Source organism: Podarcis muralis, chromosome 2 (genome assembly GCF_964188315.1).
Source record: "Podarcis muralis chromosome 2, rPodMur119.hap1.1, whole genome shotgun sequence".
NCBI classification, from domain to species: domain Eukaryota; kingdom Metazoa; phylum Chordata; class Lepidosauria; order Squamata; family Lacertidae; genus Podarcis; species Podarcis muralis.
Window position 1 is genome coordinate 103,485,158 of NC_135656.1, and position 20,180 is coordinate 103,505,337.

Genomic DNA, 20,180 nt, shown 5'->3' on the forward strand with positions numbered 1-20,180 from the left:
AGGCGAATCCGGTTCACCAGATTACGAGTCTACCGCTCTTAACCACTACACCACACTGGCCCTTTGGCCCTCTTTCCTTCCTTCCCTCCTCTGATGCCCTCTTGTGTCTCTGCCTCCCCAAGGCTTCCACAGCTGTTTGTTGCAGCTGCCCTGGCTACAAGCTCCTCAGGAGAATGGTGCCTCCGGGGCTGGCCAGGGGGTGATGGTTGCCAGGAGTTGAGATGGCCTTGGAGTAAGCAAGCAAGTGGGTGAGGGAGCGCAGCTAGCCAGTCTGCCAACCCTTGCTGCTGGGAATGGACAGACAAGTCCCAGGCCCCTGTGGGGCAGTGTGAGGAGGAACCTCTCTTTAAGGTGGGGGGAGACCAGGGATGGTAGCAGCAGCTGCCCGGAGGACTCCCAAGGAGAGGAGGCTGAGGGAACACCCCACAAGGGAGGGTGTTTGAAAAAGGGTGAGAGGCTGCCAGCTCTGCAGGCATGCATGTATTCAGGGACTGCTTCTTTCAAAACAGATTGACTTCTATATGGCAAGAAGTAGGTCCCTTTCCCAGGTAAGGTGTGCTAGATAGCTGCTTTGCACCTGCACCCCAGGAACATTTTACAGGAACAAAATGCAAGCAAGGCCAGAGTCTCCTCTACCTGCACGCATACAGTCAAACCTCACCCATTTTCCTCTGGAAAATTCATTCAGATTTTGCCTTCCTATGTGACATTTCTAGCACACATGGAAAAACATTCACAGCTGAATTGGGTTTCAGATACACTTTTTGTTACTGTTTAGAACTTCCAAGTGGATTGTCTGCCTTAACAGCAAATCTATTTTAGACAATTAAAAAATAATCCTGTACCTCTAGAATTTGTCTGCCGAACGTTTTAATTTGCTGAAGTTCGAGACCCTGAATTTTCTTCGGGTTGCAGTACTTCTTCAGAAATGGATCTTTTGGCTTCGCCTGTAATAATCGTAACAGCAATTTTGTTTTTAATCCCAAACGTCACAGAAGTTATCACATCAGCGCAAGGCATTTCAATTCTTAAAAAGTTTTTTTTCCTTGCGTGCACTAAGAAAATATTAGGGCAGGTCCCTGATTAAAGAAATCTTTAGGCAATGAATCACATGAGTTGCAGTCTAAGGGTTGTGTCCAATGATAGTCCTGCTAAGAGTAGACCTAATGAAATTAATGGACAACTTGGGTTCATCATTTCAATTGATCCACTCTCGAGTAGAACTTGAGTTGGATACAATCCTAAGTAATTACATTTGCATATGAGTAAAATAATAGTTCTGAAGCAAGGCATCGTTTTCTTTGATTTTAGATGCAGGTCTTATAGCAGGCAACATCTTAGAAGAGGAACACCCCACCCCCACTCCCACCCCCTTGTGTGTGAGAAAGAAAAGTTGAAAATGCCGAAAATGCCTCTTAGTTTGGTGCTTGGTGCTTATAAGAACTTCATTAAAAAGAATATATACACCATACTATGTTGTAAAAATCTGCTGTCCAGTTATTAGGGATATATATATAGCATGCAAGCAAAATGGTTCTTTAGATTTATTCAGTGTTGCAGACCTAAAAAATACGCTCTGCAAATACTTCAAGTCCACGTTACTTATGTACCTTGAAAACATTACGCCTCAAGAGCACACTTAACCCTACCTTATATATCAGGTCTTTGAGTGTTCCTTTTTCGCTGAAGGGTCTTATTACCAGTGCAGAAGATTCATTGGCCATTGCAAAAGTGACTTTGTAAATATAGGGATGCTGTTTTTTAAAAAAGGGAGAGAACACATTTAAGTTTTCTAACATTCTGATCCTAAGTCCCACCAAGTTCGATGTGCAAGTACGGCCTTCACAGTGATCTAAACCAGTGATGGGGAATATGGAGTCCTTTCAACCTCATGGTTAAGAACATCTGGAAGGCACCAAGCTAGGGGAAGGGATGATTAAGATGACAGTTTGAACGGGGCTTTACTCAGCCAGTCTGTTGCTCGATAAAAAACCCCTGATTTTGTTGAACATTCATTGTACCAAACACGACTCACTCCTTCACATGACCAAGTTCCAGGCACATTCTGCACACGGTAAGTTAAGAAGATTGTTGCATGATCGGTCCCCCCCCCCCCCCGCCCCCAGTATGCAGCAAACAGCACAGTCTGCTCAAAAGAGTGAGAGATGCCCTGGCAAAAACACTGCTGTGTGTTCTAGACAAATTTGTGCACGGCCAATTGCTCACATTTAAAGGATTAGCGTTTCCCAGCAGAGACCTTTACTTTTGTTTAAATTTTGAACATCATAATCAGCTTTTTGGTGGCAACTCTGACATGTGTTTGCTTACAGAGATAAACCAAACGACACTCTCAGGAGCTTCTATTGCGTTGTAAATAAGTACCTAACGCCTAAAGTGATAAAATAGAAGGGCATACAAGGTTGCTACTGCACATGGTGTTTGGGATGAAACCATGACGGTCGTTCATTTGTTTGCACAAATTAGCTCACAAATAAACTTGTTTTGTTCCTGCAGAGCTTATGGTTGCACACCTTGTTTTACCAGATCCACACAGTTAAAATCCCCATTAACACAGTGGGGCTTGCTTTTGAATAAATAATAAGCACAAGTCTTCAATGCAGCTTTCTTTAATGGCTACTAGCCAAGATGGCTATGTTTCACCTTAACTGCTGAAAGGCAGAATTGCCAGTTGCTGGGGATCCCAAACGGGGAGAGCAATGAACTTTTACTGCCTCCCCCTTCCTCCCATCTCTCTTCCGACATCTCTCTTCCCTCAACCCCTTATTGCCTATAACAAAAACGTCTCGCTCTCTGAACATGACAAAATTTACAACTTGAAAACAGGGATTCTGTATGTTCTACTGCAGGCTTCCTCAACCTCAGGCCCTCCCATGATCCCTAGCTAGCAGGACCAGTGGTCAGAGATGATGGGAATTGTAGTCTCAAAACATCTGGAGGGCTGAGGTGGAGAAAGCCTGTTCTACTGTTACCCAAGAAAATATTGCAATAAAAACATATTTAAAAAACAAAACACAAGAAACAAAACCTGCAATAAAATGTATTTCTTTTACACTTTAAAATGTATTTATTTTTACAAATAAAATGTATTTACTTAACAAAAAGAGAATGCTCAAAATAAACTCCTAGCCAGCTGTGACAGGGAGATTCACAGCTAATGAAAACCACTTTAAATGCCCATCCAGTTTAAGAATGATGCATGGGTGGTAGGTAGCCCAAGGGCCAAGCTTTGAAATCAAGATGGGATACGGTCACCTCTGTGCACTACTGACTTCTGTGAAGTTTTGTGTTGGACCAAGGAAAGTATGTGGATTAAAAGTAACAAATAAAGAAACTACTCACAGAACAAGAAGAAAGAAGTTTCACAGCGCACTGAAGATCTTTGTCAGACAGGTACTTGTCAGGGCCCAGGTCAGCCTGGAAATACAATGACTACGTTACTCAAAATGACAAAAAACAAGCAAAACACCACACGCTGATTAAAAGAACAAGCACACACTGTAACTGAAGCACCACAATGGCAGCCAGCGCAGTGCCCTCCAGATGCCATTGGACTTCCAACTCCTATGAACTCTAACCAGCAGAGGGATATTGCAAGTTGTTGTCTGCAACATCTGGAAGGCCCACAGCGACTACATCTGAAGCACTGCTGTTCCTGCATTGTCTGAAGAGCTTCCCCCGTCCCGTCACCCCAGCCCTCTTTTACAGCATGGAGCAGCACAACACTGACCACAACCTACTGCTTTTCCATTGAATCACCACACTGGCCATGCCACTGCTGCCACCTCCTGGGTACCACTGCCCAAGAATCATAAAGATGGTGTTAGTGGTCCTAAGAATCCTTCCCTCCCCCCCCCCCGCGCCCACCAACCAGGTATAATGGTTGGGGGAGAATTTCACTTAAACATGCAAGTATGGACATATAAGCATCCTTAAAGGTAAAGGTAAAGGACCCCTGACAGCTAAGTCCAGTCACGGACGACTCTGGGGTTGCGGCGCTCATCTCACTTTACTGGCCAAGGGAGCCGCCATTTGTCCACAGACAGTTTTTCCGGGTCATGTGGCCAGCATGACTAAGCTGCTTCTGACGAAACCAGAGCAGCACACGGAAACACCGATTACCTTCCCGCCAGAGCGGTACCTATATATCTACTTGCACTCTGACGTGCTTTCGAACAGCTAGGTTGGCAGGAGCAGGGACTGAGCAACGGGAGCTCACCCCGCCGCGGGGATTCGAACTGCCCACCTTCTGATTGGCAAGTCCTAGGCTCTGTGGTTTAACCCACAGCTCCACCTGCGTCTGGCCCTGGTCCCAGCCTGCTCTGCATGGAATTCCAGAGTTGGAAGGGACCCAGGCTCATCTAGCCCAACCCACACAGCAATGCAGGAATATGCTGCCGTCCCATATGGGGATCGAACCTGCAACCTTAGCATTATCAGCACCACGCTCTAGCCAACTGAGCTTATAAGACTATTGTTGCGAATACAGCATGCCCAATTGCCACTAAATGATGTCTCACAATAGGCCTCATCTTCCTTCCCTTCTCGTCTCTCTCGTGTTTACTTTTAGGACCCATCTGCACTATTAGGAGGGGTGGGTGTCATAGAAGCGCACTTCTTTTGTCATCTTGGCTCCTGTGCTGAGTAACTGCTTCCATGATTCAAAGTCTTGGTTTCAAGGCTGCTTGAGCCATTGATGGACATTCAAGGCAAAAGGCCAGAGCGGAAAGAAATCTCTGTATTAACCCTATAAGATTTGTTTTGCTGTCCCCCAGAGGCTGGTGGGCTGTATGAGTCGCAGATTGCATGAGCCTTGGCAGAGATCTCTGCTGGGGTCCCATGCTGGTTGTCTGCTGTAGCCCAGTTTACGTCGTGATACTCCTACAGATTCACAGTATCTTCACTACAAAGTGGGCGGTTACTAAAAACTGCATTATGTATAAGTGCGGTGAAAAAGGAAGAAATTCGGAAAATGCTGCCAACCCCCTTGGAAGAGATGACAGAACTCCCCAAAAGTGAAACTTGCCCAGCTCAACGCTAGCCGCTCCTTTGGTTGATTTTTAATCTTCATTAAGAAATATTTCTTCCGTATCCTCCACCCTAAAAAAAGAAAACGGCCACGTGATTACCAATAGATTGAAGTTGCCAAATCAAAGTTTTCATTTTCTACACAAGCCACCTTCAGATAAGCAGATTGGCCAGGCGTGCACCCAACATGACCCCAATTCTCCTGCAGCATTCTGCGTTTTCTATAAACACCAATTAGTTCGGAAAGTCTGTTCCAATACGACCTCATTGTTTCACTGTCTCAAATGAAAAGGAAAGGGACTTTTCACTATCAACTGTACAAATGCACTATTGCATTAAATTGTGTGGACGTGGGTGGTCCTTAAAAAATAATATTTGGATTACTTGTGTTACGGGCTGATTCATGACTGTTCTCCCCAGTGCTTTTTTTCCCTGAGGGGTGCGCAGGGGTACGCATACTCCTAAACGTTTTGTGAATCTTTGTGCTTTTGTCCATTTACTGTATTTATTTTTCCCATTTTGAAAAAAGTGGTGATTTTCTTGAGTCAAAATGAGAGCACCCCTAAACATTTTTTTAAGAAAAAAAGCATTGGTTCTCTCTAAATAGTCTGAAGTGGGACATGCCTATGTATACACTCTCTTCCACCTTTCAAAAGCCACTTGTGGAAACTATATTTCAAGCCTTAGTTTTCTCGTCTACAGCAGAAAACGCAAAGAATCAGAAGTTTACATGAAACAAACTTTCTAATTCATTTTCAAGTTTTAAATGTAAATATAGAGGTGTGTGCATGGAATGTGCATTTGAATAAAATTTAAGCATAACAGAGGGAGGGGGGAAGTCTGTCTCTTGAAAAGGGCCTCAAACTGTAGGAGTGTTCTGATAAAAAGATAAAGGGACCCCTGACCATTAGGTCCAGTCATGACCGACTCTGGGGTTGCGGCGCTCATCTCGCTTTACAGGCCGAGGGAGCCGGCGTACAGCTTCCAGGTCATGTGGCCAGCATGACTAAGCCGCTTCTGGCAAACCAGAGCAGTGCACGGAAACGCTGTTTACCTTCCCGCCAGAGCAGTACCTATTTATCTACTTGCACTTTGAGGTGATTTCGAACTGCTAGGTTGGCAGAACTACCGCAGTGTTCTGATACACAGTGATAAATGTCTAGTAAACAGGGGGAACCAATCCAGAAACATATCAGGGTCCACAGTTTGATCCATAGCTGTCAACTTTTCCCTTTTTTTGCAAGGAATCCTATTAGGAATAAGGGAATTTCCCTTTAAAAAAGGGAAACGTCGACAGCTATGGTTTGATCATCATCACCAACTTAATATATGACACAAGTATTAAATGGTCAAGGCTTAATGGTCAAGGTGACATGGCACATGAAAAGGACCTAGATTCAGTCTCTGCCATTACCACTGGGAAAAGCTTTTACGGAAGGCTAAACTAGAAGAGACCAGGGACGTGGGTGGCGCTGTGGGTTAAAGCCTCAGCGCCTAGGACTTGCCGACCAAAAGGTCGGCGGTTCGAATCCCCGTGGCGGGGTGCGCTCCTGTTGCTCGGTCCCAGCGCCTGCCAACCTAGCAGTTCGAAAGCATTCCCGGGTGCAAGTAGATAAATAGGGACCGCTTACTAGCGGGAAGGTAAACGGTGTTCCGTGTGCTGTGCTGGCTCACCAGATGCAGCTTGTCACGCTGGCCACGTGACCCGGAAGGGTCTCCGGACAGCGCTGGCTCCCGGCCTATAGAGTGAGATGAGCGCACAACCCTAGAGTCTGGCAAGACTGGCCCGTACGGGCAGGGGTACCTTTACCTTTACCTTAAACTAGAAGAGGACTAAATTAGCAACTGCATGATTATTATGTTTTAAGTAAACAGAAGGCATAGAGGGAGGCCATCTGGATCAAGACTAGGAGGGAAGGGTAGAGGAATTTAACCCTGCCCTCTGCCCCTTGTTTACATTGCAAAGAATGCTTCCACTAGTGCAATCGGACCACGGCAGAGAACAAAATCCCTCTTTGTGCCTGATATTTTGCATGAAGGTATCATGTCTAGGTATCATGTCTGCTGCTGCTGCTGCTGCTGCTGCTATTCAGAGGACACTCAATTGGGTTGGATAAGCCGACAGCACATTTCTGTGGTTTGTGGTGCAATCGCTTTACCTAGCGAGCAAAAAAACTCTTACCGATATCCTTTAGCGGTTCCACCACTTCCCACTTTGGCTCTGACCGAAAGAACATCGAAACGTGCTGTAAGGCAATCTCTGCAAAGAAAATTTTGGGTGGCCGTCAGGTACACATATTAACAAGGGTCAGTGGTGAAGCTGTTACCTTATAACGTTTTGCACAAGAGAGGGACTCTCATCAGAGGGTTCTTTCCCACTCTAGTTCAACTTAAGTACACACACTTCCCGGGATTTTATTTAAAACCAGAGGACTAGGCACCACAAATTATTTTATATGGGTATAACAGGTGACAACCCCACCACCAAAAGAGGTGATTGGTAAGCTTCCATGAGGGCAAAACTCAGCAAAGACTACAACACTCTATTTAAGAAGAGGAGTCCCTAGATCAGGAGTGAGGAACCTGTGGTCCTCTAGCTATTGCTGGACTACAACTCCCATCAGTCCCAGAGAGAATGGATGATTGACAGGGATGGTGAGAGCTGGAGTTCAATAATATCTGGAGAGTCACAGGTTCCCCATCCCTGCCCTAGATAAAATAATTTTTCTCTCAAGGTAGCCTGGTGTTGAAATCAGGAACGGCAATCCTAATTGTCAACATCTAACAACCCTGGTAGCTTTCCATGTGAGGCCCTTTCAGAGGTCCAGAGAGGCCTAGGTCATTTCAGGCTTTTGAGGTCCTTAGCCACAACAACAACAACATGACATATGGAAATAAAATAAGACACCAAAATATTATGCCACTAGAACAGATAGATTTTAAATATTCATAAATGTTAACAAAACCTTTTTCAAGTAACAACAACAAAAAAGTTTTTTATCATGTCACATCTTTTTTTGCTTAAATTTGCAGGTCTAAACGACATGTGTGTGTCTGATGCTCACAAAAACAAGTTGTGAAATTTATCAAATGCCCCAAAGTCAACAAGTTTCTAAATCTGAGGCTCTGGCCAAATAACCCTACCCTTCTTGACTGGCCCTTGTCTGAAAAAAAGGACACAAGCATCTGTATAATGTGTGGAATCAGATGTGCTGGATAAAATAAAATATTTGACCTCTGAAGTAAGAGTCAACCAAGGATGCTATAATCTCTTTAGAAGTCTCTCTTATCTACAAGGACACTGTTAAGCCTACAAAAAAGATATTCTCTGTCATTTGTCTGGAATATTTGCTATTTGTTACATTTCCTTTCGTGCACACGCACGCACACACAAAATGGCCATGTGCCTAGTTTACAGTTTTCTATGAAGACAAATATTCTGTGAATCAGCACGGAAGGTTGCATCACAGTAGGCAGCGAGAAGCCGAGGAAATCAAAAGTTAAAAACAACATTCCATTCTCACGTTGCCCCACTGTGCTCAGGTGTTTCATCTCTAAGGATGAAAGAAGTGCGCAGTGGGAGATGAGGCCTTGAGCTGTGAAATGTTTAAGCAGAACAGCCTAACAAGGATACGGCAGCTACTGCAGCAGGCATTTCCATGAGCTGGTGGGCTGAAGAAAGAACAGGACGCTTTTCAGTTCCTTAGTTTAGATTTGAAATGGATGGGGATCTCTTGCTGTAGTCCTAATATTCCCTCAGATAAATAGCGGCGGGGGGGGGGGAGCTGTGAAAGTCTGGCTAAGTAATCATGAAATGCAAAATACCACCCAAAACCAAAGCCTGCTTGCACCCACAGAAGATGGGCAAATCTTGGGCAGAAGAGTTGCAGAGGCAGGACTCCCAATAACACTTAGAGCACAATTTGCCGGTGAAGTTTCTCACTGTTGAAGAAGGCCCTTTTCTGCTGAAGAAAACAATGGCCTGGTTCACATATCATTACAATAAACCATGGTTCATGTTGTCCAAACCAGGGTTCATAGTTTATTCCTCTCCTAACAAACCACAGGCAGTAGCCAAACCGATGACACAAGAAGCCAAAGGTTGTGGTTTTGAATCTGCTTTAGATGGACAGCCACTTGCTGTGTCATCCATACATGGAACAACTGTGGTAAATCTGTTCTCTAGTTGGTGGAAATAAGCCAGCTTCAAACCATAGTATATATGCAGCAGTATTATCCTCCTCCTCCTCCTCCTCACCATCTCTTTTTTGATGTAAATGGTTGATCTGCTTCTATGGCCTATTGAACGCTCTGGTCCTAGGTGCGCAAGACTCTTATACGATGGCTTCATGAAGGACCTAGATGTTATAACCATTGGTTCAGCTGCTCCAGAGTCAAAATACAGACTTGTAAAACGATCAGCTAAAGCGCTATGGTCCAATAGGGGCTGAAATCCAGGGCAAACATGTTGCTGAATTGCACTAACATTATGGGGTTCTTGTTGTTGTTTACAGAGCTTCTCACTTTAAAGCCACTTTTCTTTTTAAAACAGAGAGCTGCAGGTATAAATGCTTTTGCTTTGAACTGTTCATCACTTCCTTCAGGAAATACATCAAAACTATATTGCCAGGCTGTGACACGCACCACTTTCAAGTTCCCAGTCTCCTGAATTCAAAAGATGTCTCAAGTATTCTGAGGCTGCAATCCTGCAAGTTTTAAACACTTTTACAAGACAATCCGATGCATGTCTACTAAGTAAGTACCAGCCTTAAGAAGAGAATTTCAGTGTCCCAAGCTTGGGACCCCTAGACTGCAGTCCATGGCAGTAAGTTCAGCTTCCCTACATCCGTATTATCCCCTCCTCTCTTTGACAAGGATGCACAGATTTCAGTTGGAAGTCAACTGTTTCAAGCCCTTGCACCATTATGGAAGAAGGGTAACTCCTTAGGAGCTATAGTGGGCAATGTGGATTGCTCCTCCAACCCTCAAAAAGGAGAAGGGTGAAGTCCTCCTGCCTTAACTGTTGGGCTGAAGGACTGTTCCAATGAAAACAAGCAAAGAAATTTCCAAAACAGCCTACTTACCAGTGTAGTTTACAGAGTAACTGTTTGGATCCAAAAATTTCTTTACCAATTCACAGTTGGACAGAATGTGATTGGAAGTAATTGCATTGAGATAGTTCTGGAGTCCTTTCTGTCTTTCAGCTATGAATTCACGATCCATATTTCCAATCAACTTTTTGGGAGGAAGAGGTAGACTGAGAGCAGATATCTTCAAAAACAAAAGTTGCAGAAGAGGTACAATGTAAGAGAAGTGCAGAAGTTACTATAAAAATTCCATTAAGCAGTCGGTTTCCATTCAATTAAAACAGCCTCATATACTTCCCTTCCCCCATAGCAGCGACAGAGACTTTCACTTCTATATTTGATTAACCACTGCTTAGGGTTAGGTATGAACCCTAATCTTGGCTATACTTGGTTGAAACAAGTCCACTTCATAACCCATTGTTTGAAGTTGGCTTGTTTAATGCAAACCATAATTCGGATTAACCAGGGTTTATTGAGCTCGGATGAAATGCTGGTCAAAAACAGAAGCAAAAGCCCTTTTTGCTCCAAGCATTGCCAGAGGAGAAGGGAAGGAGGAGCTCCCTGCAGCTCATTCCCATCACGGTATGCTATAGCAAGCGATGCTTTTATCATGACATTCAAACACAACCGCTGACATGTAACTGAAATTTGGTCATTAACAAACCCAGACCAGAGGGAATTAAGCAACCCTGAGTATTTACCCAGAAATACCTGAGTATGTACCCAGATTAGTTAATGATAACACCAGTAAAATTACAGTAAAAACATAATAGGGGGGGAAACCCCAATTTAAAATACAGGTTAAAATGCAATTTGAAATGCAGCCTCATTTTAAAAGTAGCCCATAGATCAAAACCATAAGGGGATGGAAACATAAGGGTCAGACTGAGTCCAAACCAAAGGCCAGGCGGAACAGCTCTGTCTTGCAGGCCCTGCAGAAAGATGTCAAGTCCCGCAGGGCCTTAGTCTCTTGTGACAGAGCATTCCACCAAGTTGGGGCCAGTACTGAAAAGGCCCTGGCCCTAGTTGAGACCAATCTAGCCACCTTGCGACTTGGGACCTCCAAAATGTTATTCCTAAATACACTAAAAGGCCTGGTTTGGATGTCAAAGCACAGTTAAAAACAAACCATAGTTTGATGCGAATGAGCAGCCCACTTATGCAAGCTGTTGAAACGTTCTTGCTCTGCTCATCCCACGCTCGTACTGCTGTAGGACTGCAGAGAAACAAGGCAGAGTCTGGCTTGCCATGATGTCTGAACCCAGGTTTATGGCTTCTTGCCCCCCTGCAAACACACCACAAGCAGTAAGCCGAGCACAGACCTTGGCTACCTGCTCCAACCACCTGCCACAACCACCACCAGGATTCAAAAAATAGTTTTGTGTGTGTGTGTGTGTGTGTGTGTGTGTACATATAGAAAGTTTTTCAGTCTCAATAACTCTGAAGAAGTGTAGAACAGTCTACAACAGCCTTTCTCAACCTGTGGGTCCCCAGATGTTGTTGAACTACAGCTCCCATCATCCCTAACTAGCAAGGCCAGAGTTCAGGGATGAAGGGAGTTGTAGTCCAAGAACATCTGGGGACCCACAGGTTGAGAACCACTGGTCTACAACATCCATAAATAAGCACAACAAGATAAAATATCAGCATCTCAAACATAATGGTAAACAGACAACAGCAGCGGCTGGAACAATTCAATTCTCCTAGAAAGGCTGAAAAAAAGAGGACAGGTTTCACCACCTGCTCTTTCGTAGTCCTTTGCTACTAGGAGTTTGAACCACGTCCAGCAATGCCCCACCACAAGATGACCCAACACACAGAAGTCAGTGATTCTGATTAAAGCTTTATAATAATCCACTAGCCAAAGAAAGTACAGTTTTAAGACCGTACGATGGTCACATAACACAAGCATGTCTTGGCTGCTTTGAGTCACCAGAACAGACTGCAGTCATTCGAGGCGACTACAACAGCACGATATCTCAATGGCAAAACCTTTCTCGGGAAACAGAATGAGGATGGACTGCGAGAGTCATAGAATCATAGAATCATAGAATCATAGAATCATAGAGTTGGAAGAGACCACAAGGGCCATCGAGTCCAACCCCCTGCCAAGCAGGAAACACCATCAGAGCACTCCTGACATATGGTTGTCAAGCCTCTGCTTAAAGACCTCCAAAGAAGGAGACTCCACCACACTCCTTGGCAGCAAATTCCACTGTCGAACAGCTCTTACTGTCAGGAAGTTCTTCCTAATGTTTAGGTGGAATCTTCTTTCTTGTAGTTTGGATCCATTGCTCCGTGTCCGCTTCTCTGGAGCAGCAGAAAACAGCCTTTCTCCCTCCTCTATGTGACATCCTTTTATATATTTGAACATGGCTATCATATCACCCCTTAACCTCCTCTTCTCCAGGCTAAACATGCCCAGCTCCCTTAGCCGTTCCTCATAAGGCATCATTTCCAGGCCTTTGACCATTTTGGTTGCCCTCCTCTGGACACGTTCCAGTTTGTCAGTGTCCTTCTTAAACTGTGGTGCCCAGAACTGGACACAGTACTCCAGGTGAGGTCTGACCAGAGCAGAATACAGTGGCACTATTACTTCCCTTGATCTAGATGCTATACTCCTATTGATGAGGCCCAGAATTGCATTGGCTTTTTTAGCTGCCGCGTCACACTGTTGGCTCATGTCAAGTTTGTGGTCAACCAAGACTCCTAGATCCTTTTCACATGTACTGCTCTCAAGCCAGGTGTCCCCCATCTTGTATTTGTGCCTCTCATTTTTTTTGCCCAAGTGCAATACTTTACATTTCTCCCTGTTAAAATTCATCTTGTTTGTTTTGGCCCAGTTCTCTAATCTGTCAAGGTCGTTTTGAAGTGTGATCCTGTCCTCTGGGGTGTTAGCCACCCCTCCCAGTTTGGTGTCATCTGCAAATTTGATCAGGATGCCCTTGAGTCCATCATCCAAGTCGTTGATAAAGATGTTGAATAAGACCGGGCCCAAGACAGAACCCTGTGGCACCCCACTAGTCACTCTTCTCCAGGATGAAGAGGAACCATTGATGAGCACCCTTTGGGTTCGGTCAGTCAGCCAGTTACAAATCCACTGAGTGGTAGCATAGTCAAGACCGCATTTTACCAGCTTCTTTACAAGAATATCATGGGGCACCTTGTCAAATGCCTTGCTGAAATCAAGGTAGACTACATCCACTGCGTTCCCTTCATCTACCAGGCTTGTAATTCTGTCAAAAAACGAGATCAGGTTAGTCTGACATGACTTATTTTTCAGAAATCCATGCTGACTATTGGTGATCACAGCATTCCTTTCTAGGTGCTCACAGACTGTTTGCTTAATGATCTGCTCCAGAATCTTCCCTGGTATTGATGTCAGACTGACTGGGCGGTAATTATTTGGGTCCTCTCTTTTTCCCTTTTTGAAAATAGGGACAACATTTGCCCTCCTCCAGTCTGCCGGGACTTCGCCTGTTCTCCAGGAATTCTCAAAGATGACTGCCAGTGGTTCTGAAATCACATCTGCCAGTTCTTTTAATACTCTTGGATGCAGTTCATCTGGCCCTGGAGACTTGAATACATCTAGACTAGCCAAGTATTCTTGTACTATCTCCTTAGTTATTCTGGGCTGTGTTTCCTCTGCTGAATCATTTGCTCCAAATTCTTCAGGTCGGGCATTGTTTTCTTTATCGGAGAAGACTGAGGCAAAGAAGGCATTGAGGAGTTCAGCCCTTTCTGTGTCCCCTGTTTGCATTTCACCATCTTCTCCTCTGAGTGACCCCACGGTTTCTTTGTTCTTCCTTTTGCTACGAACATACCCATAAAAGCCTTTTTTGTTGCTTTTAACCTCTCTAGCAAGCCTGAGTTCATTTTGTGCTTTAGCTTTTCTGACTTTGTGTCTACACGTGCTGGCTATTTGTTTGAATTCCTCTTTGGTGGTTTCCCCCCTTTTCCATTTTTTGTACACATCCTTTTTTAATCTTAACTCAGTTAAAAGTTCTTTAGATAGCCACCCTGGCTTCTTTAGGCACCTTCCATGTTTCCGTCTCATTGGTATTGCCTGAAGTTGTGCTTTTACTATCTCCCTCTTAACGAACTCCCAGCCATCTTGAACTCCCTTTCCTTTTAGTATTACTGTCCATGGGATCTCACCCAGCACTTCCCTAAGCTTTATGAAGTCGGCTTTCTTAAAGTCGAGAAATTGAGTCCTAGTATGCTTGGCTGCTCCTTTCCGCTGTATAGTAAACTTCAGAAGAGCATGATCACTCGCGCCTAATGATCCTTCCACTTCTACCCCACTAACCAGGTCATCAACATTGGTTAGGACCAGATCTAAAATGGCTGTTCCTCTTGTTGCTTCTCCCACTTTCTGGACAATGAAGTTGTCTGCAAGGGCAGTGAGGAATCTGTTTGACCTTATGCTCTTGGCTGAGTTTGACATCCAACAAATATCCGGGTAATTGAAGTCCCCCATTACTACTATCTCCCTTCCTTTTGCATGCTTGGCCATCTGTTCCAGGAAGGCATCATCTATGTCCTCCGTTTGGCTTGGGGATCTATAGTAAACTCCCACAATGAGGTCACTGTTATTCTTCTCTCCCTTAATTTTGACCCAAATGCTCTCACTTTGGCTTTGAGGTTCTAAATCTTGGATCTCTTCACAGGTATACACATCCCTGACATATAACGCCACTCCTCCTCCTTTCTTGTCTGGTCTGTTTCTTTGAAATAGATTGTATCCCTCCATTATTACATTCCAATCGTGGGATTTATCCCACCAGGTTTCAGTGATTCCTATTATGTCATATTTAGTTTGCTGTACCAGGAGCTCAAGCTCATCTTGTTTATTTCCCATGCTTTGCGCATTAGTGTACAGACATTGAAGTCCATTAATCATTCCCCCGTGTCTCTTATTTAAGGATTTTCTCCTCCCACCACTAGGTCTGCATGCTCTTTGCTCCATTCGGTCTATGACATTTGGATGATCATCTTCATCAATTGATAGACTCCTACCTTCAGGAGCACTGTCTCCCTCCCCCACATTAGTCAGTTTAAAGCCCTCCTGATGAGGTTTCTGAGATTTTTTGCAAAAACATTCCTCCCAACCGTTGTGAGGTGCAGCCCATCGCTTGCCAGAAGTCCATCTTCAAGAAACTGCATTCCATGATCTAAGAATCCAAACCGTTCCTGTTTGCACCATTTGCGAAGCCAGTTGTTCACTTCCACTATTTTTCCCTCTCTCCCTGGGCCACGTCGTTCAACTGGGAGGACAGATGAGATGACAATTTGTGCATTTAATTGCTTCAATTTCCTGCCCAGAGCCTCGTAATCTCTTTTGATCTTCTGGAGGCTATTGCTTGCAGTGTCATTGGTTCCCACATGAACCAAGAGGAAGGGGTATTTGTCAGTGGGTTTTATGATTCCTTGCAGTCGTTCAGTTACATCTTGGATCTTAGCCCCGGGGAGACAGCACACTTCCCGAGACATCTTGTCAGGCCCACAGATCACTGCTTCTGTTCCCCTCAGTAGGGAATCCCCTATCACCACTACACGCCTCCTCTTAGGTCTGGTCGGGGTTCTTCTGTGAGCTGTCGGTTCCAAGGTCGCCTGGACATTCCCAGAGGACTGCCTTTGCTCCTCGTCTTCATATACCTGATCGACTGTAATGAGGGAGAGATCCTCAAATGGAGTCTGCTCTTCGTCTTCCATGCTAGGGGAAAGGACCTCAAAGCGATTGCGTATTTCTAAACAATCAGAGCGAACCCTGGGCCTCCTACTTCTTTGAGTCACGTTTCTCCATATATCTGGCTCCTGTGTTGGTGAACTAGCCACCTTCTCAGGGGAGTCCCCTGTCTCTTCCTTGGTGGAGACGGTGTGCTCTGTTGCTTCCAAGAAGAGTTCCAGCTCTCTAATTCTTTGGAGCGTAGCTACACGTTCCTCCAGTTGCTGGACTTTGTCTTTTAAGTCATCATTTCATTTTGCAATGGAAACTACAAAACGTCTTCCCGGCCTGAACGGAATTTGATTCTTGCTCTTCGTGCAAAAAGCAAAGGGTCAAAGATCCTACAGTTCCCAGGGCAAACAAGAAGTGCGAAGGTCAGAATGCACTGCTACCTATTTATGCCATCCCAGTGTTGCACAATATGTTGGAATAACTTCAGTGCCTGCATAAATGACAGTGGCAATATTTACAATGCCAGGGCTAATACTTTCAATGGAGTGGAAGTATCTCAGATGCTTTTTTTAATAAAAAAAAAAAGTTGAACCAAGATGAACATAATTCAAAATTTTGTAAGCAGAATCAGCATCAAGTTTAACCTGCTGGGGAGTGCAGGGTGTTGTGGGGGGCCCTAAACAGTTGCCCGAGTGGTTCCCCCTTATTTTTTGTTTGTTTGTTTAAACTTGTTTTTTTCATGTGCTGTTTTTCGAAGAATTATCAGTCCATACGGAGGAAACAGGAAGGAAGGTTCACAACATTAGTAAGTACCACAGAATTGCTTCTTCCTTCCCCAGAAAAACTTTTGCTGAGCTCATTCACTTCTCAGGCAGTGATTTACTATCACCATCCTGCTGAACTGACACATATATTACAGTCTGCTTTGCAATGAAGACTTTGGCTTGTCAAACAGATTCCCCCCCCCCTTTTTTTTTTTTTTAATCTACTGTCATTACTGTTTTAACCAGTGGTTAAATTGCTGGTTTTATCTTCTTTTGTGTTTTATAGGACTGAGCTATGCTGTATTTTATCTTGTTCGTTGCTATAACTGCCTCGAGCCACAGTGTGTCAAAAGACAGGATATGAATGTAAATAAAGTGATCCTTGAATGTGAAAATGCCCAGTGCTGATCTTTAAAACCACCCTGGAGACAGCAGTATTTTGAAATACAAACCATCTCTTCACATCAGTATAGAAAAAGAATCAATATTTTATATATATATATATATGAAAGCCATTTAAAGGACTTAATATGAATGGACTTCTCTCCAATAGTCTATTGTACTGAAAATTTGGTACACCACACACAGAGAACAGGCACAAGGTAGTCATTGTAGTTCTACTGGCTTGTTTTGTTGGAATCATCAGGGTAGGGCTTTGCCGAATGAGGAGGGCCCCCCAACATAGCACAGCTGGTTTACTACATTTTGAAGCAATGTGAAATAATACTTAATTTCCCCCTAAAGGAGGAGGGCCCGATAAGATCATTATGCCTTGCTGCCAAAATTACTTAACTGCGCCATTTGTTTTACATATTACCGTCCACGAGAATGCCTTAGCAGAATTCTTGCTCCATTTGTATCTCACAGAGAATGCGAGAAGAGCCAAAGGGTCTGCTGAAACCCACTTGACAAAATTCTGCAATCACTAACTTCCCTCTTCTGCCTAGAAGTCACTGAACAGTTCTTTAACATACATCCTCTTCCCCTGTACTTTCCCACGCACGCTTAAAAAGAATTCAATGTTCTGGGAAAGCACAAGCACACAGTAGCTGCAGTGTTTGAAAAATGAAGGAATGCTACTCAGCAGCAAGGCAATACATCACGCGATAAAACAGCACCAGAAAGTACTTCGGAAAGGAACAAAACGACTGCATACACTGCATAGCTTTTTAAAAAAGCACATTATGACTTCTGCTTTTGTAAGAAATAGACATTTTGACCGCAGAAGATGAATCAAGTTAAAGTGAGTGTCTGCCACTCTTCCCGTCTTCAACAGGTTGCACAAAACATTACTAGGAACAGGTTTTTTCCATAGAGTACTTTAATACAGTGGTACCTCGGGTTAAGAACTTAATTCGTTTCTTAACCTGAAACTGTTCTTAACTTGAGGTAGCATTTTAGCTAATGGGGCCTCCCACTGCTGCCGCACGATTTCTGTTCTCATCCTGAAGCAAAGTTCTTAACCCAAGGCACTATTTCTGGGTTAGCGGAGTCTGTAACCTGAAGCGTCTGTAACCTGAAGCATCTGTAACCCGAGGTACCACTGTAGTTTGAATTAGCAGGTTTGTTTCTTCAGTCTGTACACCTTTGCCTGTTCAGACGTTTGTCTTTTCATTAGCCTGGTTCATTTGTCTTGTTTAACTTCAGAGTGTTTAACTATGGTTTAATGGATCAATGTGCTGGCACTCGCTGCTCCAAAATCCTCACTTCCCCTGGTCTTGGCTATGCCATTCCAGAAAGAGCAACACTTTGGCTTATCAGATCGTCTGAACCTGGGGCACAAGTTTCACATCTCTCCAAACAAACCACACACCTGGGTATCGCTGACAGGAAAAGCAGGAGCTCTGAGCAGCAGGCCTCAGCATACCGCTCACTCCCGTTAAACCACCGTTAAACATTAACTCTGGTTTAACAAAACGTGCAAACACACGGCATCCATTCACATATGCAAAAGTGACTTCACAAAACACACAGTAAAGATACTGTCAGGAGCTCGTCCTACTCTCGTGTAGGACCCTGGCAGAGACACATGCCCGACTGGCATGTTCCCTCCCTCCTGGTCAATTGTTTGGGAGCTTCAAAAGCTTTCTTCTGCCCGAACTTCACAGCGACCGATGCCAACAGACATCGGCACACTTAGGGATCCGCAGAGTCTTCGCAGCTTGCGTAACAGACCTCAGCAACTCAGCATTTTGGCTAATCTACTTTATTTATATATAAACACACACAGAGCACTGCAACATGGCTCCCTCTCTCTCTAGCATCAGACGGCAAAGAGAAAGAACAAAGGACAATAGTCCCACTTCAGGGAACACAGTAACACAAACATCCTGTCTCCGTCACTTCCCACTTTGTGGAGTCAAAACATATACCGTCATGTGATAGACAACAATCCCATGACTGCAATCACGGAGCAGGAATTCTAACAGATACTTGAGGAATTTGATCTTTGTGAATTCTCATATGAACTGTCCTGATCCACACTTCCGGGACTAATGCAAAGAACAAAAAACTTAGCTGTCCATTGGATAACGCCAGCCCACTTTGCTGCTTGAGGCAAAACAGAAAGTGCTGCCCAGTGGTTGCTGCGGTCACCAGCACTGCCATACCTGCACCTATCACTTACCCTGCCGCCACTACTACCACCACCACTTGCCCACTCTGCTGCCTCCACTACTGGGGAAAAAACAGTGCTACCATCGGCACCAATTTCGGGTGAGATCTTGGTGACTGGGGACCGCTGAGATCCTGCCCAAAATCAGCACTTCTTCCCCCCTGCTGGCAGAGATGGCAAGGTGCCCACAGGGGTGCCACCGCCTGAGGCAGTGGCCCCACCCCACCTAATGGTTGCGCCGGCCCTGGATTTCACACTTCCCAAATTTCCAACATGCTTCTTGGCTCAAAAAAGTATCAAAACACTCTTCAAGATCCGTATATTGAATATGACTTTGAAATGCAGATTTTGGCGCAGAGCTGCTGCTTCTTCTTTTGATGCAGATTAATGCAGAAAACATGTCAAAACAGATATGTGGCTGAGACGAGCAGAAGTGACAGGGAACAGACACAGACTGAATTCTCTAGCCCTAAATTCCAAGTACAGTGGTACCTCGGGTTAAGTACTTAATTTGTTCCAGAGGTCAGTTCTTAACCTGAAGCACCACTTTAGCTAATGGGGCCTCCCGCTGCTGCTGCGCTGCCAAAGCACGATTTCTGTTCTCATCATGAAGTTCTTAACCTGAGGTACTATTTCTGGGTTAGCGGAGTCTGTAACCTGAAGCGTATGTAACCCGAGGTACCAGTGTAGTTTTCATGCAGCAACAAAAAACAAACAAACCTCTTACCTGCAAACTATTATTCAGCAAATCGAAGTCACTGTATCTTCTTATAATCTACAAAAGCAACACAGAATTAGTGCCGGTACCACACATTCTAATACAACTGGGTATCGACAATCCCATTCTATGGGTACAATTGTGGCAGGAGCCAGGATCACGAAACCTCCAAGGAGAACTAGGGAAATCTCTCTCTGGGCATGCTGCAATCACTCTATAGGAGCAAAGCATTGCTTCCATTCCATGTACACAAGTTTATGGGGGCTTGGGC

General features: G+C 44.4%; 1 protein-coding gene across 5 annotated transcripts in view; it reads right to left on the minus strand.

Moving 5' to 3' along the window:
• The window catches only part of PXK (PX domain containing serine/threonine kinase like), a 53,271-nt gene that overhangs the window by 17,666 nt on the left and 15,425 nt on the right, over positions 1 to 20,180 (minus strand). For all 5 annotated transcript variants that reach the window (XM_028719601.2, XM_028719599.2, XM_028719600.2 and 2 more), the window contains exons 3-9: positions 19,919 to 19,966; positions 10,131 to 10,317; positions 7,229 to 7,306; positions 5,045 to 5,118; positions 3,361 to 3,435; positions 1,650 to 1,754; positions 846 to 947 (exon numbers count right to left, since the gene is read on the minus strand). In XM_028719601.2, the coding sequence (XP_028575434.1) occupies positions 846 to 947; positions 1,650 to 1,754; positions 3,361 to 3,435; positions 5,045 to 5,118; positions 7,229 to 7,306; positions 10,131 to 10,317; positions 19,919 to 19,966 (669 nt within the window). The remainder of the gene's footprint in view (positions 1 to 845; positions 948 to 1,649; positions 1,755 to 3,360; positions 3,436 to 5,044; positions 5,119 to 7,228; positions 7,307 to 10,130; positions 10,318 to 19,918; positions 19,967 to 20,180) is intronic.